Genomic DNA, 25,495 nt, shown 5'->3' with positions numbered 1-25,495 from the left:
GACTATTATATAAATAGCGTCTTGGCTAGCTAACGTTGTGTCTGCAGACACAAGCAAGGGTTGTAACTGTGTCAGTGTAGGGAGAAGGCTCTACATTCCCGTTTGCAGATGGGACATTTATTTAGCTAGGCTATAAAAACAATGTTTTGTATTTTCGTACTGTGTATGTTGTTCTCATTTGCCAGCGTTAGTGCCCTGATCTTTCTCGCAGTAGTTCAAATGCATGAATATATATATCTATATTCTATACTGCTTTAACTATCTGATGTGTTTGCAGTGATTTTGGGGAGGGATGCCAACTGAGTTAGAAAACCTGTACAAAACATCTCTAAAATTTGTCTCTGGCAGTTCTGTGTTTTCTCTACACATTCTTATCCAGTGGGTGTAGCTCACTGGGGGATCTGTGCTATAACTGTACATTTTCTCAACTCTTTAGGGCATTCGCTATTTCCATTACTTCTGGGAGCAAGGGAAATGTACCACTTTCTCCCCAAAAATACTGGGGTACACAGCAAGTGGTTGAAGTTACATACCTTGTTATGGAAAAAATGTCAAACTCTGGTACAAACATCATACAGAACTATAGTATACTATCAATCGGGGTGTGTGAGGGCTGTGTACACCAATAGGTTCTTTAGGGTATGGAAATGTTGAAAATATATAGTTTTGATAGATGTTGCTGTAGTACAGAGGTTGCTATCCATGACCTAGGAGTAGAGCCCCAAACTGACATTTTGTTTTTACTTTTTTCTGAAACTCATTGACAACCAGTATTTGACTGGGAGCCCATGTTTGGGAGACAAAAGAGGATGAACACGTGGCAACGTTCCACACTGATGTATTTAGCTTTTATTTTAATTTTATTTTTATTAAACTTTTTATTAGATTTTCGACAGTACCAAAAGGCATCTTACTTCCTTTGCTACCATATGCATCAATCACAGCGTACATAAGTATAAAACAGTAAGTACAATTACAGTGGGAAAGCATCACTGTACATATTGAAGCAAAGACGTAAATCCCCCAAAAACGTCCCCCCACCCTCCCACCTCACCCCAAACCTCAAACCAGGTGACAAGTATACTTCTAAGCACCTCTCCGAGGCGACTCAATAGGAGCATGCACTGCTTAGTGGTCCGTTGCAATCAGAAAGCATCATCACAAAAATAGAGTGTCCCAACTTTTAAGTCCAATAATAGAGTATTCCCTGATCATTTATAGTGTATTAAGAATTTACGCAGTAGTGCAACTCATGCAACATAACCCTTCAGAATAAATCAGGATGAGCCATCAGATACTCTGTTATGGGGCTCCAGCAATCTTTAGGGCGGGAGGATTCCGGCAACTCTTCCTCATACACTTGTAACTGGTCCCTACAATAGACCAGCTTCTTGAGCCACAGTTTTATAGTAGGCGCAGACCTTGATCCCCGTCTCTGGGTCGACGCTCGTTTTGCAAGCAAAGTGGAGACCGCCACAAGGCATCTATTAGCTGACTTCAGTTGTTTCACATACCCCAGAAGGCATAACTGAGGTGTACAGGCCACAGGCTCCAGCACCACCTCCGACAGAATACGAGTCACTTCAGTCCAGAATGCATACACCCTCCCACACAACCATGCAACATGATAAAAATCTGCATCAACCGCGCCACACCGTACACACCTCGCCGTATATCTCAGGCCATACTTATGGAGTTGTAAAGGCGAATAATATACCTGGTGCAGATATTTGAAGTGGATGATCCTAAAGTAAGTCGACCTGTGAGTTGACAGCATGCCGTCCATACCTCCATCGAGATTGGACTGCCTATTGCGGCCTGCCAGCGCTGGCGCGACGAGTGGTCCTCAAACTCTTGCTCTCGCTGGGAAGCAGTGCCCGAAGAACTGAAGTGGAACATAAAATTGCGATTCACTCCACTCTGGGCCTCTCCAAGAGTTTTGAAACGAACGGCCTTCCTTGTACAGATCCCTCATCCTGACAATACCCACAGCCGCAAGCTCCCTTAATGCAGCAGGCTCCCGAGCAGCCGAGATCCCCGGATGAGAGGCGATGGGCAAAGAGGGACGTATAGATATGGGAGTTGCAATCTAGCAGCTAGAGCCCGCCACGCCCAAGACGTGCATAGAGGGGGTTTATTTCCTGGCGGGGGCCACCCGAGCCACCTGACAGAACCATAGCTTGCACCGGGAAGGGGAGGACGGCATCCACCTCAATAGCCACGTGCCGTTGAAAGCGATGCGGAAAATGCCAATAATGGACAAAATGAGCCTGCGCGCAGATGTAATACAAGCGAAGATCCGGAGCCTCGAAACCACCCCGGTCAAAATGCTGCACCAATACGATCCGCACTGGTTAGGGGGTTTGTCTGGTTTCAGCAAGGTGACCAACAGGGCCTCCCGGAGCGACGGTGGCAGAGTCCCGCTATCATACGCTTCCGCGTAAACCTCCAGCAACCGCGGAGCTAATACTGACGCAAACGCCTTATAAAATTCACTTGGTAGACCATCCGGTCCAGCGGCTTTACACGTCGGTAAGGCCATTATAGCATCCCGCACATCTTCTTCAAAAGGCTGCACCAAGTATTCGCAATGGGCCTTGGACAGCCACCCCAATGCCACATCATCCAGATAGTCATGTGTTTCCTCGGATGGAGGGGACTCCCTAGCAGCATATAGGTCCTTATAAAATGTCAACACTATATCACAGAGCTCCTCCGTCGAATGGCGGGGCGTACCCGTGTCATCGATAAGCTCATTTATGGGCTCCTGACTACGGGGCTCCGCCAATTTCTGGGTGAGAGAGCGGCCAGGCCGCCCACCTTCCCCATAATACCGAGCTACCCGACGCCGAGAACAATGCCGCAGCTCCTGATCTACTGTGTCATTATGTTCAGTGACAAGTTCACGTATTTGTGCAAGCTTATCTGCAGTGGGAGCAGTATCAAATGATTGCTCCAGGATATTGATGTCTGCTGCCAACTTTCGTATCCGGCGCCAGATATCCCGCAGAACTCCGGCTTGCGCCCCTATACAGGCCCCCCTAATGGTGACCTTAAAGGCTTCCCATAGGACCCCCGTGCTATCTACTGTGCCCTCGTTTTCTTTAAAATAGTTCCCAATCGCCTCCTCTATAGTGTTCTTTAACACCGGGTCTTTAAGCTCTGATGGTTGGAGCCTCCACGCGAACTGTGGCATCCGATATTCCGGCAATATCAACTCCATGAGCACCGGGGAATGATCAGACAGAGTGCGGGCTGCATGAGAGACACTCTTGACCCAGTGACCCACCTCCCCCGAGATCAACAATAATCAATACGTGACCATGAGCCATGCACTGAAGACACAAACGTACTCTCGCAGACATCTGGGTGACGCAGGTGCCAAATATCATGCACATGCCCAGCGTCAATGAGACCCCACAACACATCTGACGCTCTTTTTTGCCTAATCTCACCAGATCCATGCCGATCCTTGAAAGCATCCAAATACAAGTTGAAATCTCCTCCACAAATGATTTCAGCAGGAGGGTATAACAGTATCCTGTGCCACACATCAGAAAAGAACGCAGGGCCATCCACGTTAGGCCCATATATGTTCACCAAGAGCACACTTTTCCCACCCAATCTACCATGCAGAATCACGAGCCTTCCGTTATCATCCGTTTCAGTTTTAATTTCCGTGAAAGGGACTCCCTTCTTCACTAATGTTAGCACCCCTCTCGCATACGATCAATATGAGGAAGACGAGCGCACGCTGGCCCAACGCACATCCACATTCCGCGCCGAAGCAGCAGTCAAATGTGTTTCCTGAAGGAAAGCGACATTCACCCCCATGCGATCCAAGCCTGCAAACACCATCCTGATTTTCCGCGGCGTATTTAGGCCACGGACGTTCCATGTGAGAAATTTAATAGAGCTACCCATTACCTGGTTGCAAGAAAATCAAACTACGATTGATAAATTCAAAGCAATGTAACCACAAGCAGCAGTGAATATAGTACCCCAACCCATTACACCTGGGAAGAAACAAAGAACCCCCCCCTCCAATCCCAAACTCACCCCCCTACCACCCACTTCAAAACCTCAACCATGCCAAATCCATCCCAAAACCCAGTCCAACCCACCCCTCCCCCCAATAACAGAAATCAGTGTTTGGGGTACACCCACAAGGGGGGGGGCACAGATACGCAGTCCTCCCACAAAGCAGGAGTTGACTGAGTAGACAATAACCAAGCATCCCAGCCCAACCCGACAAACTATACGGATACAAGTGGAGTGAGACAGCCCGCTAAAACAAGAACATAGGGGAGCTCGGAGGCCCCAATTATGATGAAGTCGACGTGTATGAGCTGGACTGAAGAAAGCGGAAACCCCACACAAAGAACAGTCACCCCATCAACCAGAAGGGGCAGAATAATCAAGCCACCCATCTCGTTGCAGACTATTGGACGATCAGACCCTCACCAACACATACCCAAAAGCAAAACCCTTCAGACAGATAAAAAGGCAATAAAGTTTCGACCAATAAGGTAACATGACATCATGAAGGCACATACAGGTTCCAGTATAAGCAAGGAGTCCCAGAGAGAAAGCGACAATGCATCCCAAAGTGGACCCCTCAGCACTCGGTGTCCCCCAACCCCTCCTCATCAGGCGCCGCAGTGGAGTCACTCTTCCTGCTTTTCAACTTTTTTGCATATTCCATTGCAGCTTTTTGGGGAAGAAAAGAGCTTATTGTCGTCTGCAGCGCCGATGCGGAGTGGGGCCGGATACAGTATGGCGTATGGGACCCCTTCATTGCGCAGAAACTGCTTCACAGCGCCAAACTCCCTACGTGCAGCCGGTGCGGTGACCGTGAAATCTGGGAAGAAGGCAAGTGTATTTCCCTGGTGTTCCATAGTTCCCTTCTCCCTTGCCAGTAGCAAGATTGTATCCCGGTCCCTATAGTTTAGAACCCTAGCTATTATGGGGCGGGGTGGAGGCCCTGGGACAGGACGAGCAGCCAAGGAGCGGTGGGCACGTTCCACGATAAACATATTAGACAGTTGTTCCGTGCCAAAAATATCTGTGATGAGGCGCTGCATGTAGGTCTCCATCCAGCCCCATAACGCGGATGCTTTTGCGCCGGGACCGCGCCTCTAAATCCTCATTATTCGCCTGGATGAGGGATAAGACTTTTTCCATGTTCAATGTCTTGTCCGTAACCGTGGATAGACCATCCTCCGCAGCCGAGACCCTCTGTTCCACTTCCCCCATGCGTGCGCTCTGCTTTTCAAGTTGAGAGAGGACATATGATCCAGCCGATGATTGACAGCTGCCATTGCCCCTTCAATCGGCTGTAAAGTCCGCTGCATAGCCACCAAAGTAGCCTCCAACGTGGGTGGCCCATCTGATGTGGCATCCGCCTCCGAGTCCGAGGCTGCCTTCTGTGGGGTCTTGGGTGCCCCATCGTGACTCAAAAGTGAGTTTAGATTGATTTTTGTCTGTCCGCCCCATGTTCGTAGGTCGCACCGCAAATGCCAATGCAGCAAACAGCAAGGGACAGTGCACTTAGGCCTCAGGGCCCTCCCAGCTCCCTACCACACGCCGCCAGGTAAGGGGGAGCAACGCAGTTTCACATGTGGCTCTGGTTATCGCAAGCACCTGCAGTAAACGCAGCCAAAGCAGTCTCCCATCCACCAAGACACACCCCCAGCCAGCCCGTCAAACGATCCAACCGGGGCACCAGGCTGCCCGAGGGTGTAGGTGAAAGAATAGAGAAGTCCACAAATTGCCAATTCTGAGGGCAGGCAAAAGTGTATCAAAGGTGGCAAAGACAGCAGCTCACGGTCACTGTAGGCCCATATCCAACCGAGCCCTGCAGGACAATGTGCGGCAGAGTGACAACAGAAGTTCTAGCCCCAGCAGTTGGCAGCCCTATATATTAATATCCTGCCACCGACGGTCCCGCAGTCAAATCCAGCGCCTTCCAATCTCAAGCGTGCTAGGCCCAATATCACCAGGAGTCAATGAGGCCCGGTAATTCCGCCCGGCCCCTAGCATTGACTCCCACAGTCGCCGATGTCAGCGTAGCTGTCCCATGCCGTCTCCCCACACACGAGGTCCGCAGAGGCTCTCCCTGAGCCACATACGTCGCAGCACCCCGGCCGTCCCTCCGCCTCAGCACTAGGTCCCGTACCGAACACAGCAAGCTGGGCACAGGCCAGGCCCGATCCCAGGTCCCAGGCCCCAGGCCCGATCCCACCTCCGTGGCTCGAGCCTTAGGTAGGGCCGACCCACTCACCGCATCCGGCGTCGACGGGCACCGTTGTTAAAGTTGCAAGTCCCACACTTCCGCAGCCGCAGATCTCCGACTTCAGTTTCGGACCCCACCGGCAATGCCGCCCGCGCGGCTCACACCAGCACAGCGAGTCTTCCTCCTAGCCGGGCGGACTCCGATCTCACCTCCCTGCACCAGCTGCTGTCAAGGGAGGCACACAGTAGTCCCCGCAGCCGCGTAACCTTCAAACATCCAGAGGGGGGCCGCGCAGTACGCTCGCGGGGCCCAAGTAGTCCCTCCGTCTAGCGGCCTACCGGGATCCAGCAGCCGCCATTTCCAGGCTGAACAGCGAGGCGAGGGGAGAAGTCCCGGCTCTCAGCCAAAGGTAGGGATATGCAAGTCGCAAGTTACACCAGGCCGTGCAGCAGTCTATTTAAAGCCCACACAAGACTTTTTGCGTCGTCAGGAGTGCATGATGCAGCAGATAATGGTTGTATGATTTCTCTGTCAAGCAGAGCCTCACAGCAGTGCGGCCATCTTGGTGTGCGCCCTCTAGTGTGCCCCGATGTATTAAGCTTTGAGGGAACTAGAAAGGAACTTCATAAGAAAAAGGAAAATTAAAACAAAACCTTTTTTCGCAAGTTATTACCACCAGCATCTCGCGACAGGTTAGGGCACGATTGATTAGGATGTCTTTGTACTGACCCTCTCCTGTCCACACCCCACTACTCTCGCCAGATCTAGCACAGCCTCACAGAATAAGGACCCTACCTGTGCTTAGGGCAGAGGACGCAGACAAATAGGAATCTTACTAAAGGGCACGGGAGGCAACAGCAGAAGCAAAAGGTCACTGACCAGTACTACTACATTTTGAGATTTAAATTTACATACTTCTCAAGTGCCAAACATTGAGCAATTTTAACAAAAAAAGTATAATTTCAATGCTACCTTTACTGTGTATACTAATATTAACATGTGATTTCCACTAATAATTAACCCAAGGCGTTCGGAAAAACATATTTGTATTTTGACATTTTAGTACAGAGAGGTAGTAGTGCAAAAGAAATGCACTTCCACCGATGTGAACAATCAACATAGCACTGAATAGGTTAAATAAAACACATTTTGAATTCATCAGTCATAGCCTGTTCCAGTTTGGAAGGATACTGGAAATCATCAGTTTTGTTATGAAGTCAAAAAGTGTCTATGGCATGAGGGTCCCAAACAAAAAATCTAGATGATTATGAAAATGGCATCTGGTTGCTAAGGGACTAACCACCACCAGGTAGCATGGCTTGGTAAATAATATTAATTAGTCCAGATTTGTAAAGGACTACGAACTAAAATTGTGCCTCAGCGTAACAGGAAAAGAGAGATGTGTATAATTAAAGTAAGGGGTATTTCAAATACATTTTATACCATTGTACGTTAAAGAGCAGGCACATGTAGGATCTGACTAAAACCAAGACAGCAAGGATCACAACTAATTCAATACGCGCTCTAAGCACAGTTAGAACTGGAGCTTGTGATGAATATAGAGTATAGGTGGAGGAATACGCTGAACGAGAGAGGAAATTGAACTTGTGCTTTAAGGTTTTAATTTTTTTTAAATTATTAATGGCAACCTGCACAAAGTACATGGTAAAGGGGTGCCAATGTCTGTTTTACTATTGTGATTCTCCTATGACTTTAATACCTTCTGTTGTCCTAAGCAGCCATACTGCCTCTCTCCAACACTTACATTCCTATATCTCCACTGCTGGTTCCCCTTCATCCCATGGCAGTCGAACAAAGTCACTGGGCTGGTGTGAGAGATGGCATCCAAACAAACCTTCCTTGTGTGCAGAGGATCACCTGGACGGATGTCCTCTCGCCAGCCAAAGGTGAACACCTGCAATGCAGTTTCAGTTCAGTTTCAACAGCTTTATTCAACAATTTGCAGTCATAAAAGCATTTACAAAAGTACAGAAAAATGGAATATTTAAAACAGCTGTTGAAGGAGAAGCATACTTTAAGTCGGTAAAAAGAAAAGGACTACGTCAATATCCTTATTTATACATTTCATAGATAAAAAGTAAAAATACACATCCCAAGACAGACCCCCATAAGGGGCTCGAAGTTATGTGTCCAGAAGTACGCGGAGTTCACTTGGAATAAAAAGATAAAATCTCCTCAGAGAATTTCCTTGAATGGTTAAGATATATACAAAACACAGCACATTCGCATATACAAGAAGCACTTCAATAATCCTTCTTACGTTTAATTATTTATGGGACATAGCCGGTGGTACTTGCTGTCAAACACTAGACTACTCAATGATAAACTGGATAGTTCAGAACGGTTCAATATTTAATCTCACTCTGGGATATCATGCGAGCCCTCAATACCCTTGCCCACCCTAGGTATTTTCCCATGGCTATTGCCAAAGGTGGTGATGTGTCAGTCCGCAGGATGCGTTCGGCTTCAGCTGCCCGTCTAGTGCCTAGTAGCTTGCAAATTGGAAGCAGCCAGACCCGACGCTTGGCAGTGTAAGCCGCACAAACAAAGAGGAGATGGGATAAAGATTAATTACTGGACCTGCAACCCGGGCAAGTGGTTACTACGTTAGTGGACCATTTTACAGTAAATAGCCTCACTGGAAGTGAGTCCACCCTGAACTGAAAATACAATTTATGGTCCAATGGTTTTGTGATTAGATCCCAATAAGTTTCCAACATCGGAGTGGCTTTATGTTCCAAGAATCGGCTTGTAAGGGTGAGGGACTCACTCTGCCTGGTGTTATTATCCAGTAACCATTCCCAATACTTGGCCTTCAACACCTCCTTAGTTGGAAAGTTTGAGTTTACAGGATCCACCCACATCCAAGCCAAGCCTATGTCGCATAAGAGGTCTCTGACCGAGCAAAGCCATTTAATACGATGGGAAACATCAGCCCTTATTAATTCTAGAAAACCTTTCGCATAGCCTGAGAGCTCTGGTGTAGTCCAAAGTCTCCTCCAGTAAAGGATGGGACAGAGTTTGGCTACAGTAGTGATCGGTTTCACCCCTAAGTCAATTTGTAATGGGCTGGTGGGAGTGCTCTGTGGCAGTCTAGTACATTTTCTTAGAAACCTGTTTTCTGAGGTGGTTAGAGTTGCAATATTTTCACATCCCCAAAGTTCTGAGTCATATAGAGCTGAGCTAACAGCTTTCAAACAATAAATTTCCAGAACTGGGCTAATGGGCTTAGTGTACAATAGATTATATTCATGGTGCAGGATCCCGGTTATATGCCTGTGTTTAAGGGAAGCTAGTTTCACCTGGTGATCCCACCTCATATTATCTTGCAATGCATAAGAAGGTAGGAGACAGTCCGGTGAAAGATTGGGAATGAGAGAGCAGAACAAGAGACAGTGTAAGTCGTGCACTGTTAATTACCTGGACCCCCAGACTGCAAAGAACCAGAAGCTGAGAGGCCCTTTCTCTTGAGGAACTATTTCTGAAGAAAAACAAACGTTTCATAGAAAGTTCAGGATGTCACTGATTTAGGAGCCAATCATCTAAAAAGAAGACCGCATTATTAAGGCCAAGCACCCATGTCCTGTGAATTTAGTACTCCCTGGCATGGATAAGTGTGGTTTGTTTATTTGACCTAGCCAATAACGGGTGATTGGACTGGTTTAGAAACATTGACTTTCAACTGCTACATTACTATTACCAACAAGCATTTACAATGCAATGGTCTCGTCTTTGTTAAAGTTAGAGCTATTGGCATTGCTCATGACATTATTTTTGTTTTTAAAACATATAAATAAATGTCGAGACCTATTGCATTTGCACCCACACACACAGAGCCACACACACACACCCACACACACAGAGCCACACACAGAGCCACACGCACCCACCTACACACACAGACAGAGCCGCCACACAGACCCACACACACAGACAGAGCCACACACACACACACACACACAGAGACACACACACAGACAGAGCCACACACACAGACAGAGCCACACACACAGACAGAGCCACACACAGAGCCACACACACAGAGCCACACACACACACACAGACAAAGCCACACACACACACACACACACACAGAGCCACACACACACACAGAGCCATGCACAGCCCAACACACACAGAGCCCAACACACACACAGCCCAATACACACACACACACAGAGCCCCCCCACACACACACAGAGCCACACACACACACACAGAGCCAGACACACACACACACAGACATCCCTCAGTCTAGGTCAGCCGCACGCCCATCTCTGCCCAGTAACGCCCCAGGGAACAGAGGCAAGAAAAAAACGATCAGAAGCAGGGAACAGAGGCAAGAAAAAAACAACCAGAAGCATGGAACAGAGGCAAGAAAAAAACGATCAGACAGGCAAGAAAAAAAAAACGATCAGAAGCATAAAACTGAGGCAAGAAAAAAACGATCAGAAGCATGGAACAGAGGCAAGAAAATCACAATCACAAGCAGGGAACAGAGGCAAGAAAATCAGCACACTACCAATCATTTCACCAAATATGGAAAAACTCTTTCCAATCGCTCAAACCATGAACCAACCATTTTCCATGTACCAGTCTGCTCAAACCTACAAACGAGTGTACAGACTTGTACTACTAACATAGCCCTATTGCGCAAATGGCTTCTTGCACACTTGCGCTTCCTATTGATTGTTTTTTTAACTGCTGATCAATTTGATTGTGATCTTTTAATCTGATTTGCTGCTTCCCACTTGCTGCTGGTGAAAGGTCGGGCCATTTTTACTACTAGTTGCACCCCTCTAGACCGTCATTTTAGGAGGTGATCTGCTTATTTTTCCTTGGCTGCCACGCCTATTTAATCCTGGTTGGGGCACGAAGGCGCCTCAGGTACACAATAGGCAAGCATGTTCCCGCTGGGACCAGGGGCCAGCTATTATGCTGGAAATTATTCTTACTCATCCAACAGACTCAAAGCACTTTATTCAGTGAGCTTAGTTATTTGCCTTTTAACGGTGACAAAACTAAAAGATCTTGGTCTTCTAGCCGTTAAATATTCTTACTTACCTCGGCAGCGGTAAGTAACCTAAAAACAGTACCCTTTACTCGAAAATTCTTCTACTGATTCGGATTCAAAGAGTTCTCAACACTGCTCACCTACTTTGCCTACCTCCGGAGACTCGATCAGTACCGTCCAGAGTTGCGGGTGAGGCGGGGAACAGCAGCTGCCGAGTAAAGGCGGTACGGCCCTTTTCCAGCTAAAGATTCTAGCGCTGAGTTCGCGGCGGCCCGGGAGCGAAGATCTCGCTGACCGCGAGCTCAAAATGGCAGGCTGCTAGTCCCAGAGCCCAGCCTTGCTGCGGTCGCTGCGGCCGGGTGTTGCGCCTAGAGACAGGGCGGTGGGCTCTCCCGCCAGTGGACACATCTTTCCCCTCTGGAGGAGTCCCAAGACCTCCATTGTGTGGCTGGGTGCAGGAATACATGAGTGGTGTCGGCAGTCTGGGGAGAGGCGGGATTATCGCCCGGAGGCCCTGGGGGAGATCCGGATAGTGAGGCAGCGGCATCGAGTGGAGACCAGCTGGGGCACCGGGACACCACCATGTTTCTCCGAGGTGAAGCAGAAATGCCTCGGAGAAACACAGCGTCATTTTCGGACTGGGGGGCGTGTTTTTCTTTCTCTCCTCTTCCCATTGGCTGGAATGTAAAATTCCAGCCAATAGGAAGAGGAGAGAAAGAACCTAAAAAAACACGCCCCTCAATCCCCAAAACACGGGGCTTAAATGGACAGACGCCCCTCTCCTCCAATGGCTGGCCTCCGTTTAGGAAGCAAGCCAATGGAGAAGAGGGGCGGGTTCAAGCCCCACACTGAAAAACATAAGATCTCGCCGGCGAGACTGCGCAAGCGCAGCCTGCGCAGGCCGAGACCTAAAAAACGACGTGACACACTGTTAGAAGCTTTCCCTAGTAAAATGTGAACTATGTGGGACATAATTCAGCATTGGGATATTTTGGGGCATACTATAGATAGGTCTTCAAAAATGAACAATACAGTACATATGAATGCCTGGAGAGAGAGTTAATGGCATATCAGAACGAGCCAGGTCTATGACTGATGGCGCCCATGCCAATAGGCCAGCTCCTCTCGCCACACAGTTGCCCACCGGCGCTCTCAGCCGGCACACTCTGTTATCTCTTTACTGCTTTTTCTGTTGTGCCTTTATTTCTGCTCTTTTTTCTGCCTTTGTTCTATTTCTGCCTCTATACTGCTTTCCCTTGCTTTTTTCCATTTTTGCCCCTGCAATCCCCTGTGGCCCTTCCTGCATTTCCCACCTCCCAGCAGTCCAGCCCCCCCCCCCCCCACCACTACTTAACGTCGGCAGCTGCGCGGTGAAAGTACAGTACCTTTAGCGGACTTGCTTCCTTTACATCGCAGCTGCACCTGCCTCCATTGCTGCTGTTGACTTGTTTGTCAGGAGTTCAAAGCCCTCCTCCAACCGCAGGCTCCTGCCTGTGCCTCTTCCCTGGAGGTCTAGTGGCAGAGCGTCACTGCTCTCAGCTAGGGCCTTCCCCTCTGACTCTCTTTCCTGCTTTTTCTATTGTGCCTTTATTTCGGCTCTTTTTTGTGCGTTTATTCTGCTCTCTGTTTTCTTCTGCTTTTTTCCCTTTTTGAGATCCTCTACTGCTCCGTCTCCCTCTAATAACCCTTCCCACGTTTTCCGCCTCCCAGCTGTCCAGCCCTCCCCACAGCACTACTTAATGGTGGGGCTGCATGGTGAAGGTGCAGCCTACTGCCCTTTAGTGGACGTGCCCCAGAAGAGTAGGCTTTCTACACGCATCATCCTTTAGTAACTATGGTAGCCCATCAAACGTTGGGGCAGGCAACAGATACAGCTGCAAAAGTAACTCGCCTGGGCAATCTTGTATGGTTGGCGTTCTCCTCAATCACCGTCGAACATCTCTGATTGCTGATAAAACCCACAGACCTCACACCTATGGGTATTTATTGATCTCTGCATTTTGAAACTATTTCTGTAAGAGTCGCAATAAAAGCCCATAGTCTGCAGAACGTAGATTTTCCACCAGTTATTAAAGAAAGGTCCCATTATCCGCAGCGCTTAACAAAATGAGCACTCACGGAAAATCAAGTGCCTCCAAAGAAAAGTTATTTTAGAGATTCACAAAGCGAGAAAGAGCAAATCTCATTTTAGAAAGCACGATCGCTGCCAGTGGGCTTTAAATAAAGCATCTTTGTGCTAGCCTGATGTCAAGGGATCCTGCGCTCGAGGTGCTGCCCCCAGCACTAATGGGGCAAAGCACAACTCATTAAGACTCAGCCGTTACCAGGACGTTAAGATATGCACAGCGTTTGGCCAATGTATACTTTCTACAGTGCAACTGCAAGCAAAGCTGAGAACTGTACTGTTACCCTGGCTACTCAGAAAGACAAATACCGGAATACTTGGGTTAATCACGCCCATTTGTTGTTTTTATACAATGAGACTTGAAAAACTGCACAGACCCGGTCGCTCTGAGCTGGGAAAGCATGGTCTTTACAAAAGAACCACCATAAGAATCTTATTTCATTCCAAATGACACAAATCCTATTTTAGTATTCTACTCCATTATACCAGAGCGTCCTTGCTGACCGCTTGGCAGCGCTTTGTACTGGTATATACTGAACGCTTTACACTGGCATATACTGAAAGCTTGACAGCGCTTTGCACTGGCATATACTGAACGTTTGGCAGCGCTTTGCACTGGCATATACTGAACGTTTGGCAGCGCTTTGCACTGGCATATACTGAACGTTTGGCAGCGCTTTGCACTGGCATATGCTCAACACTTAGTAGCACTTTGCACTGACTGAACGCTTGGCAGCGCTTTGCACTGGCATATACTGAAAACTTGGCAGCGCTTTACACTGACATATACTGAACACTTAGCAGCGCTTTGCAGAGGCACACTGAACGTTTAGCAGCGCTTTGTACAGACATATACTGAACACTTAGTAGCGCTTTAAACGGTTGGCAGCGCTTTGCACTGGCATATACTGAACGCTAGGCAGCGCTTTGCACTGGCATATACTTAACGCTTGGCAGCGCTTTGCACTGGCATATACTTAACGCTTGGCTTTGCACTGACATATACTTAACGCTTGGCAGCGCTTTGCACTGGCATATACTTAACGCTTGGCAGCGCTTTGCACTGGCATATGCTTAACACTTGGAAGTGTTTTGCAGTGGCACACTGAACGCTTGGAAGCGCTTTGCACTGACATATACTGAACACTTAGTAGTGCTTTGCACTGACTGAACGCTTGGCAGCGCTTTGCACTGACATATACTGAAAACTTGGCAGCGCTTTACACTGACATATACTGAACACTTAGTAGTGCTTTGCACTGACTGAACGCTTGGCAGCGCTTTGCACTGACATATACTGAACACTTAGCAGCGCTTTACACTGACATATACTGAACACTTAGTAGTGCTTTGCACTGACTGAACGCTTGGCAGCGCTTTGCACTGGCATATACTGAACACATAGCAGCGCTTTACACTGACATATACTGAACACTTAGTAGTGCTTTGCACTGACTGAACGCTTGGCAGCGCTTTGCACTGACATATACTGAACACTTAGCAGCGCTTTACACTGACATATACTGAACACTTAGTAGTGCTTTGCACTGACTGAACGCTTGGCAGCGCTTTGCACTGACATATACTGAACACTTAGCAGCGCTTTACACTGACATATACTGAACACTTAGTAGTGCTTTGCACTGACTGAACGCTTGGCAGCGCTTTGCACTGACATATACTGAACACTTAGCAGCGCTTTACACTGACATATACTGAACACTTAGTAGTGCTTTGCACTGACTGAACGCTTGGCAGCGCTTTGCACTGGCATATACTGAACACATAGCAGCGCTTTGCAGTGGCACACACTGAACACTTAGCAACGTTTTGCACTGACACATTGAACGCTTGTCAGTGCTTTGCATTGGCACATACTGAACGCTTAGCAGCGCTTTGCACTGGCACATACTGAACACTTAGCAGTGCTTTGCACAGGCACATACTAAATACTTAGCAGCGCTTGCACCTAAACAACAATTTGATGTTCTCAGTGAGCCGTGCGGCCACTGAGAACATCAAAGTGGCCGTGAAAGTGAATGCAGAGTGATGTTGCGTCCTCTTCTGGTAAGCTGCTGCATGATGATGTGCTCACACACAAGCCTCATCATAAAGGGGCCCTGGTTGGGAAGGGGCACGAGAAGGCCTGCGACAGACCAGATGTTTTCCTTACATTTAAGCCTTTAGATAGATTAGTCCGTCTACAAGTCATATTTACCGAAACGTCCCAGGTCTTTCCCATTAATTATTAAACTCCTTCTTTTGACCGTCCTCAGTGGCGAGGTCATGTTTCGTCTTTGCGCGCTCTTTAAGGGCTGGTTTGTTTAACTCTGTTTTCTGCTTCGGACACAGAGCCCCAGCCAGGCTGAACAAAGAACCACATGGTGCTTGCAGGGACACGAGGCAAACAGATACTCCACGGAGGGGTTTTCTCGAATTCATTGCACTGGACTCCCGAAAACCCAGCCCACAGGCTCTGTGCTCTCAAGAATAAGCTGTGTACAGTTTAATTATGGAACATTAAATAATTATTTTTAAATGATTGCTATGCAGGTTTAAACTTTTTTTAATGATCAATAACTATTAAAACAGAGGTCTTTCTTTAATCTAATTGGTGTTCACGGTGTCTCAAAAGTTGATCCTTAATTGTTTTTAGAATGCTATTTATGTCTTTTACTTATTCCAACTGAGGTAATCGCTGTCCTCCTACCGACCAAAATATCAAACATTCCCGTAGGAAAATGCCGCAGTTTGGCAGACATTTGACAGAATGACTCTGGTTAATGGTTTAATAATGAGTTATCTAAATGAAGAGGGTAGGTCCAGATATTGTCTTGCTACAGGAGACCCACCTTCAGGGCACGCTGTGTGGGTTTCTGGCGAGAGGACCGAATAAAGTTTTGGCCCATGCAGGATACACGAAGGGCTCCAGAGGGGTTGCCATTTTGATTAAGAAACCCCCACCCTTTATAGCTACCCGGACATGGACGGACCCACAGGGGACATACGTGGGGACAACGGGAAGTTGGGGACGCCACAAATTCACAATACTCTCAATATATGCACCACAGAAACTTCAAGCTAGAACGCTAACTGGACTAGCTGATATCCTTCTGGACACACCAGACACATTACATGTGGTGGGCGGAGACTTTAATGACATTATGTCCTCCCAGATGGATCGGTAGAGGGACCGACTTGATGACTCAACGACGACTCCCCTGGCTAGGACCATCTCCACACTAGGACTAACAGATGTCTGGCGATGGTTGCATCCGGACGCCAGAATTTACTCATATTTTTCGGGGGCACACAGGGTGTATTCCAGGTTAGATTATGTCTTCCTCCCCCGACATGCCCTTAGCATTGAGGATGTGGCAGAGTATCAGGCGCGAGGAATCTCAGATCATTCACCCCTTCTAGTGTGCCTGAGTGGAAGACATACGGTAGGGGGCAGGGATGGCGTCTGACGGCATGGGACCTCCAGAATAAGGAACTGCTGCGGGGACTCAGGGCAGATGTGAAGGTATACTTCGCAGAAAATATAGGATCAGTCCAATCAGGTGTAGTAATTTGGGAAGCCTTTAAGACTGTTATGCGAGACAGGGCCCAAAATAGGATAGCGTGTCAAAAAAGAAAAGTGCAGGAAGAGCTTCATGCTCTGGAAACTCACATCCTGGAACTAGAACATAGGCATGTGTTAGAACGGGACGCACAGACACATCGACTTCTAGTGGACAAACAGCAACAGTACAAGGCCCTAGTGATGGATGAATCCAAAACACAGGCGCAGGCGACCCTTCATAGATTATATGATGAAAGGGATAAGTCTGGAAAGCTCCTGACGTGGTTGAGCCTTAGAGAGCAGGATGCCCGCTGGGTAGAACAGGTGATTGATGGGCAGGGACAAACCAGGCGGAATGATGCCCAAATAGTCCAGGTATTAGCCGCCTACTATGATGATTTTTATAAGGCTAGAGACCTGGGTGCACTAGAAGATATCCTGCCGTACATGGACAGCATTGAGACTCCCATCATAACCGAAGAGGACAAGCTAAGCCTTGAAGGTGATTTAACGATCCCTGAGATTAAAGAGGCACTAGCCAGACCCTGGCCGGGGAAATCCCCAGGCCCGAATGGATTCCCTGTTGAATTCTTTAAAAAAACTGCAGATATACTTAGTGGCCACCTCTTGGCCCTGTTCACGGAGGCTACCCAGGAGGGTATGCTACCACCTGACCTCCGTATGGCCACAATTATTCCTATTCATAAGCAGGGTAAACCCCGAGGAATGTGCATCCTATCGCCCCATTTCTCTCCTGAATGTGGAGGTCAAACTCCTGGCGACGATTCTGGCCCTTCGACTGCACCGGGTAATCTCCAACCTGGTCCACCTGGACCAGACAGACTTCCTGCCAGACAAGGCGACCAGATTAAATCTCAGGAGAACACTCAAGATGATGGATGGAATGTTGCACAATGGCAAAACATTCACAATCTTAGGAGAACCCATAACTGGCTGATGGAAGTGCGAGATCGCCAGGAACCACATATGTTTCTGTCCTTAGACGTTGAAAAAGCGTTTGACGCAGTACATTGGCCCTTTCTTGAGGGAGTGTTAACCAAGTTCGGTTTTGGTCCCACGTTCCGGAATTGGGTGAGACTCATCTATACAGACCCGCGAGCCAGGGTAAAAGTAAACGGGGTGTTGTCAGACGATTTCCCCATACGGAGAGGGACCCGGCAGGGCTGTCCCATATCCCCGTTACTATTCGCCCTTACCCTTGAGATAGTGGCCTGTGAAATTCGACAGGAAAAAGAGATAAGAGAGTTTAAAATTGAACACACGGACACGTTCGAGGAGAAAATATCGCTTTACCGGGACGTTGTCCACTTGTATGTCACTCACCCAGCCAGTACAATCCCAGTGGGCCGCTATGGCTCCTATTCAGGCTATATGATAAATTGGCACAAGTCGATCCTATATAGCCCCAGGCAGGGAGAGGTTTGGCCCCTCTTGCCCGGTGCTCTTCGGGTCACAGACGAAGGGTTTACATATCTAGGGGTATATGTAACCACGGATAGAAAACTCTCCTACCACAAAAACATCCAGCAAGTGCTCACACACTTTGTTAATGACACTACTAGATGGAAGACTCCCCCTCACGATTTTAGGCCGCACCGCAATGTTCAAAATGATAACGTTGCCACGCTTTCTCTATACCCTACAAAATGAATATTTCCCCCTCTCCGACAGGTTTTTAAAGATATAAATGCCGAGCTTCGGTCATTGCTTTGGCTGGGGAGACAATCCAGGATAGCTCTAGATACACTGCAAAGGAACCAATACAATGGGGGGATCTCCCTGCCAGATATAGAAGCATATTACTGGGCAGAACACTTAGCACCGATAAATGAATGGCTTCACGCTCCGGCGGATCACCCCAAGTATAGATTAGAGAAAGGGACAATGGCGCATTGCACCTGTTTGCATTATATATATGGGGGTAGAGAGAAAGAAAGACTGCACCCAGCAACGCGGGTTACTATAGAGGTCTGGGAGAGAGCGACTAGGACGATTGGCTGGACACACAAACCAACGAAACAGACCCCGATATGGTCATGTTCGTGGCTAAAGGAACTGCACAAGCTAAGGGGGTTTAAAGGGTGGGACGACATTGGAGTGTCTACATTAGGAGACCTGCTGAGGAGGGGAGACCTAGAGTCCTTCCAGACACTGAGGCTGGAATACGGATTGCACCTCACTCAGTACCTGAAATATGCGCAACTGCGTCATGCATGGAGGGCAGAGATGGCGCTCTCCTCTCCCGGAGTATGCCCCGCTCGAGGGCCGCTTACTACAGGAGCAAATCCCATGCAAAATAGTATCTCTGATATATAAAACTTTGATTAATAATATGCCTGACAGACTAGAGAAACTTAAGAGAAACATGGGAACAAAACCTGGGGGAGTTGGACACGGGGGACTGGGAGACAGCCCTGATGCATCCTAGGGAAGTTGCAATTAAGTCCCGCCTCCAGCTCATTCAGTATAAAATCATCCATAGGGTATATTATGATAGACTACGGCTGCATCGTATGGGGCGGGCTAGCGATGCCAACTGTCTGTGGTGTGCTCATGCTCAGGGGGACTTTTATCATATTATCTGGGAGTGCCATATAATTCAGGAATACTGGGTTAACATACTGAGGGAATTGAGTGAGATAATGGAGATGGCCCTCCCGGTGAAGCCCAAACTGGTGCTGCTGGGAATAACCAACAATGTCGATCTGAATCGCCCACTCCTGATTTTTGTAGCACTAGCATTAGTGGTGGCAAAGAGAGACGTGGCCCGGGCGTGGGGTGCTCCCATACCTCCTCGGATAGGAGACTGGAGAAGGGGCATGGATATGTATATGGCAGCACAGAGGGTCACAAACAAAGCTCGGGGATGCCCCAAGAAGTTCACTAGAGTATGGGGAAAGTGGAGACGATATCATGGCCTAGACGGGGGACTGTGAAACGAGGAGGAGGGGGCAATCTTGTGTCCATGATGCAGGCGGGGAGGCGATCACATGAACTTTGCACAGTAGAGACTTGTGGGGAACTATTTTACAGCCTCCCACAGCAGCCCAGGAAACAACAACGACCTCAAGTGCATCCTACTCAACACCCGCTCCGTACACAAGCACGCCATCGAACTCTGGGAACTCCTCGACTCAACAGCCCCGGACGTCGCGTTCCTGACGGATACCTGGATGAAAGCCTCCTTGGCCCCTGACATCGCCATTGCCATCCCGGACGGCTACAAAATCATCCGGAGGGACCACAGCAACAAGCCCGGAGGAGGAATCGCCATCGTCCACAGGAACACCATCAGAGTCACATCCGGCACCAAAGAAAGCACCACCGAGCACCTACACTTCCAGATCCACACTGACCCCAAGATCACCCTCAAAGGAACACTCATCTACAGACCACCGGGTCCACGCCCACAATTCAGCGAATCCATCGCTGACTTCGTCAGCACGCACGCCCTCGCCACCACAGACTACATCGTCCTGGGGGACCTGAACTTTCACCTGGAGAACAACAACACCACCACCACCCTGCTCGACAACCTCTCCAACTTCGGACTGAAGCAACTAGTGAACACCCCGGGACCCCACGCAGGCCACATGCTGGACCCCATCTTCTCCGCCAGCACCAACGTCACGGTCAGCCACACCACCACTCTCCACTGGACCGACCACCGATGCATCCACTTCTCCTACAAGAAACTCACCGCACACATCCAACCGCCGTAGATCCCCCGAAGATGCTGGAGCAAAGTTACCACTGACCAGCTGACCGCCTCCCTCGCCCAGGCCCCCCCGGCCAACGCCTCGGACACCAACACCGCCGCCCGAAACCTCACACAGTGGATCAGCAACTGCGCCGACACCCTCGCCCATATCAAGAACCCTCCGAACAAGCACAACAGCAGGAGAACCACCTGGTTCACCACAGACCTCAAGGACTCCAAAAAATCCCGCCGAACTCTAGAGAAAGCCTGGCGCCAACAACGGACTGCGGAAAACCTTGAGGCCCTTAAGACCGCCACGAGCAGACACCACCAGCTCATCCGCATCGCCAAGAGAACAGCCTTCAGAGAGCGCATAGACAACAACGTATACAACAGCAAGGAGCTCTGCAGCATCGTGAAGGAACTCTCCAACCCAAGCTCCAACTCCAACGACATCCCCCCTCACAGGACCACTGCGACTCCCTCGCAGCCTTCTTCCACCGCAAGATCGCCAACATACACGACAGCTTCGCAAACCAGACGCCTCCACTAGCCGCAGAACCAACGCCCCCCACCGCCCTCCTCAGTCGCTGGACCCCGGTCAACACCGAAGACGTCACCCAGATCATGAACACCATCCACTCCGGCTCTCCATCCGACCCCTGCCCTCACCACATCTTCAACAAAGAAGACACCATCATCGCACCCCACCTCCGAGACATCATCAACAGCTCCTTCGAATCTGTCACCTTCCCTGAGAGTTGGAAACACGCTGAAATCAACGCCCTCCTTAAGAAGTCGACAGCAGACCCCAAGGACCTCAAGAATTTTCGGCCCATCTCCCTGCTCCCCTTCTCGGCGAAGGTCACCGAGAAAGCAGTCAACAAGCAACTGACCAACTTCCTCGAAACCAACGGCTCCTTCGACCCGTCCCAGTCTGGCTTCCGCAGCAACCACAGCACTGAGACCGCCCTCATCGCCGCCACCGAGGACATCAGAACCCTGCTCGACAACGGAGAAACCGCAGCCCTCATCCTCCTGGATCTCTCAGCTGCCTTGACACGGTCTGCCACCGCACCCTAAAAACACATCTCCACAACACAGGGATCCAGGGAAAGACCCTGGACTGGATCTCCTCCTTCCTCACCGACAGAACCCAGAGAGTCCACCAACCCGCGTTCCACTCAGAGGCCACCAAGATCATCTGCGGCGTACCCCAAGGCTCATCACTCAGCCCGACGCTCTTCAACATCTACATGAGCCCCCTCGCCGACTTCGTCCGCCCACACGACCTCAACATCATCTTCTACGCCGACGACACCCAGCTGATCCTCTCCCTGACCAAAGACCCAGTCACTGCCAAATCCAACTCCCAAGAAGGAATGAGGGCCGTCGCCGAATGGATGAAGATCAGCCGCCTGAAACTGAACACGGACAAGAAGTAGGTCCTCATCCTTGGACCATCCCCCTCCGCCTGGAACGACTCCTGGTGGCCCGCCGCCCTGGGCACAGCACCGACTCCCACCGACCACGCACGCAACCTTGGGTTCGTCCTGGACTCATCGCTCACTATGACCAAGCAAGTCAACGCCATCTCCTCCTTCTGCTTCAACACCCTCCGCATGCTACGAAAGATCTTCAAATGGATCCCCATAGAAACAAGAAGGATTGTCACCCAAGCCCTCGTCACAAGCCGGCTCGACTATGGCAATGCACTCTATGCAGGGACGGCCAAGCTACAGAAAAGACTACAAAGCATACAGAATGCCTCTGCACGCCTCATCCTGGACATCCCCCGCCACAGCCACATCACCACCTACCTGAGAGACCTGCACTGGCTCCCCGTCAACAAGAGGATCACGTTCAAGCTCCTCACCCCCACACACACACACACACACAAAGCGCTCCACAACGCCGGACCCGAATACCTCAACAAACGCCTCTCGTTTTACACCCCGACTCGCCAACTCCGCTCAGCCAGCCTCGCCCTCGCCACCGTACCACGCACCAGAAGAACAACAACAGGCAGCAGATCTTTCTCCTACCTCGCCGCCAAGACATGGAACTCCCTCCCCACCCACCTCCGACTGACCCAAGACCTTCTCACCTTCAGGAGACACCTCAAAACCTGGCTGTTGGAGCAGTAGCAGCTCCCCCCAACCCCCGCCCCCCCCACCCTCAGCGCCTTGAAACCCTCACGGGACGAAGACAGTTGCCACCTGGATGAAAGACGGCTGCCTCAAGCTCAACTGGACAAGACCAAAGGACTCATCCTGGGACCCATCCCCTCAGCCTGGGATGACTCCTGGTGGCCCGCTGCGCTAGGAACCCCTCCCACTCCTATGGATAATGCATGTAACCATGGTATCAAACTGAGCTCCTCGGTCTCAATGAACCGCCAAATCAATGCAGTATCCTAATCCTGCTTCCACACGCTCCACCTGCTTCGAAAAACACTCAGATTGATCCCTACAGAATCCAGAAAGACTGTCACCCACTCACTCATCACCAGCAGACTAGACTACGGCAACGCACTCTATGCTGGCGTCACCCAGAAACAGCTTAGGAAACTACAGAACGCCAAAAACGCCGCACCCAGACTGGTACTTGACATCCCCCCGCCACATAACACAGCACCTCCAACAACTCCAATGGCTCCCAATCAACAAGTGAATCACCTTCAAGCTCCTCACACATGCCTACAAAGCTCTCCACGACGCAGAGCAAAAATATCTGAACCACTGCCCTGCATTCCACACACCCGCCAGACAACTCTGCTCCGCCCAATACACACTGGCCATCGTCCCAAGGATTCACAAGACCACAAGTGGAGGAAGGATCCTTCGCCTTCCTCGCCACCAAGACCTGACACCATGCCCCTCCACCTCAGGCAATGCGCGTCGCTGACCCAATTCGGGAAGGGCCTCCAGATGTGGCTCTTCGACTGAACCTCCACATCCAGATAGATCAGCAGCCCCCCTCTAGCCCCCCGAGTGCCTTGAGACTCTCACAGGTGAGTAGCTGCGCTATAAAAACCCCATATTGATTGATTGACTGACTGACTGATTCTGCCAAGCCCTATTTGCTCTTTAGAGCTACCAGCTTTCGTGAAATTTCTAGATTCTCCTGGTCAGTCTGATGATGTAATCTTTAATTTCCATTCCAAAAGTATTTTGATATTTAAGTATGTACTGCATGCCACATATAATGTCCTGAAGCAGTCAACAGGGCAGCTTGAAGCACTATATATAAATACATCATTATACAAATGCATCATTCTTATTGGAATGAGTCATTTTATCATTGTAACTGTTAATTGAGTGTTTATAAGAGGATGCGGGCAAACAAGAAATATACAAAGTTCTGACTTCTTAAAACAATGTTTTTTTTCTTTTGTGGAAAAATGGTAACCTCAATTATTTTCTTCTATAGGCAGTAACGGTGACAGTCTGGCGAATGGAGCAAGTTAAAGAATAGAGGATGTTCAAGAAGTCAGTGAATGGGTGTGGAGTGTCCAAGGATGTAGCACAAGAGAGTGAAGAGAAGGTATGAAATAGGACATAGTGAGTGAGGATGCCATGAATGGTGAGGGGAGTAAACGATTGTGGATAGGAGTGAAAGTATGGCTAGAAGATGAAAGTGTGGGTGGGGCCATATGAGTGAGGAGAGAGTGACTATGGAGTTAGACAGGTTTAATGGGGCAAGAGAGAATATTGGCAAAGGTGATTTCTTGTGTTAGGGAGGAAAGGTGAGAGGATGTACTGGGAGCCAAGGAGTGAGGTACCATATTCGAAATTCAGCTAAGCATCCTGTACATTAATGCAATAAAGGGTGAGAGCAAATATGGTTTTGTTATCCGATACATAAAATGCTTCTCATGATCTTCAACGCATGCATTTTCCACATATTAGCTATATTCCGGTCATGTGAATGTTTTGGGCCACGTGTTAAGCTAGTACCTTTATGCTTCCTTATATAGGAACCTGGATATAAAATTATACAGCAAATCAGATCTTCCTAAGCTTCACCATGTAGAAGTCCACAGTGCGTCTCTCTCTTTGACCACATTCTGGGAATTGTCCAGTGATCCAGGTGAGCTTAAAATCATTCACACCTCTATTATAAGTGGGGCCTTGCTTCTGTAAGGTTATTCCCTTCTCCATGTTCTCTCTTTTGTCTACCAAGGACGAGATCCTAGAAATGAAGAGCTTAGTTTCTTTATGTCCACCTTGTTCAGTGACCTTAGCCACAAACTATCCTGGTAATACCTTTTAAGGTTTCTAATATGAAGGTAGGCATGTGATGCAATGGAAATGCAGGACATCAATCCCAAAAGAGATAATGAGAACTGGTTTGAAGGTAATTCAATTTCTCTTAATGAGATTGCAGTCACTTCTTAGCAGGATATACTCCGAAACTGCTTATGACCAACACCGCTCTGAAGAACTCCTTTTATTTAAACACTCACACATGATGTTGAGATGCTGTTCTTTATTTGAAGTTTCGGATAAAAAAAAAAATACTTTTCTGAGATCACCTAATAAATCTTCCCCAAGATTTGCAGAAGTGTTGGACGCAGGAGGCAATCACCTACATAAAGGTAGATGAAAATCTTCATTTTTATGGGACAGGCCACTAACATCACAATGTTTGGGAGAAAGCACAGTGAGCGTGTCACAGGCTGAAAGGTAGGACTTTGTGCTGTTTTATTTTTCATAATCAACGTGTATCACTGAAAGTAGGATATGACAATATGTATATCAAAGACCTACAGAGCACATCCTGTGCCCTTAATTTAATTGTGACTATATTAA

General features: G+C 48.8%; 1 protein-coding gene across 2 annotated transcripts in view; it reads right to left on the bottom strand.

The window, feature by feature from the left end:
* The window catches only part of GALNT10 (polypeptide N-acetylgalactosaminyltransferase 10), a 688,264-nt gene that overhangs the window by 49,369 nt on the left and 613,400 nt on the right, over positions 1 to 25,495 (bottom strand). For both annotated transcript variants that reach the window (XM_078653659.1, XM_078653660.1), the window contains one exon: positions 8,001 to 8,150. In XM_078653659.1, coding sequence (XP_078509785.1) covers positions 8,001 to 8,150 — 150 coding nt within the window. The remainder of the gene's footprint in view (positions 1 to 8,000; positions 8,151 to 25,495) is intronic.

Source organism: Lissotriton helveticus, chromosome 7, assembly GCF_964261635.1.
Source record: "Lissotriton helveticus chromosome 7, aLisHel1.1, whole genome shotgun sequence".
Classification (NCBI taxonomy): domain Eukaryota; kingdom Metazoa; phylum Chordata; class Amphibia; order Caudata; family Salamandridae; genus Lissotriton; species Lissotriton helveticus.
This window is presented reverse-complemented; position numbering and strand designations above follow the sequence as displayed.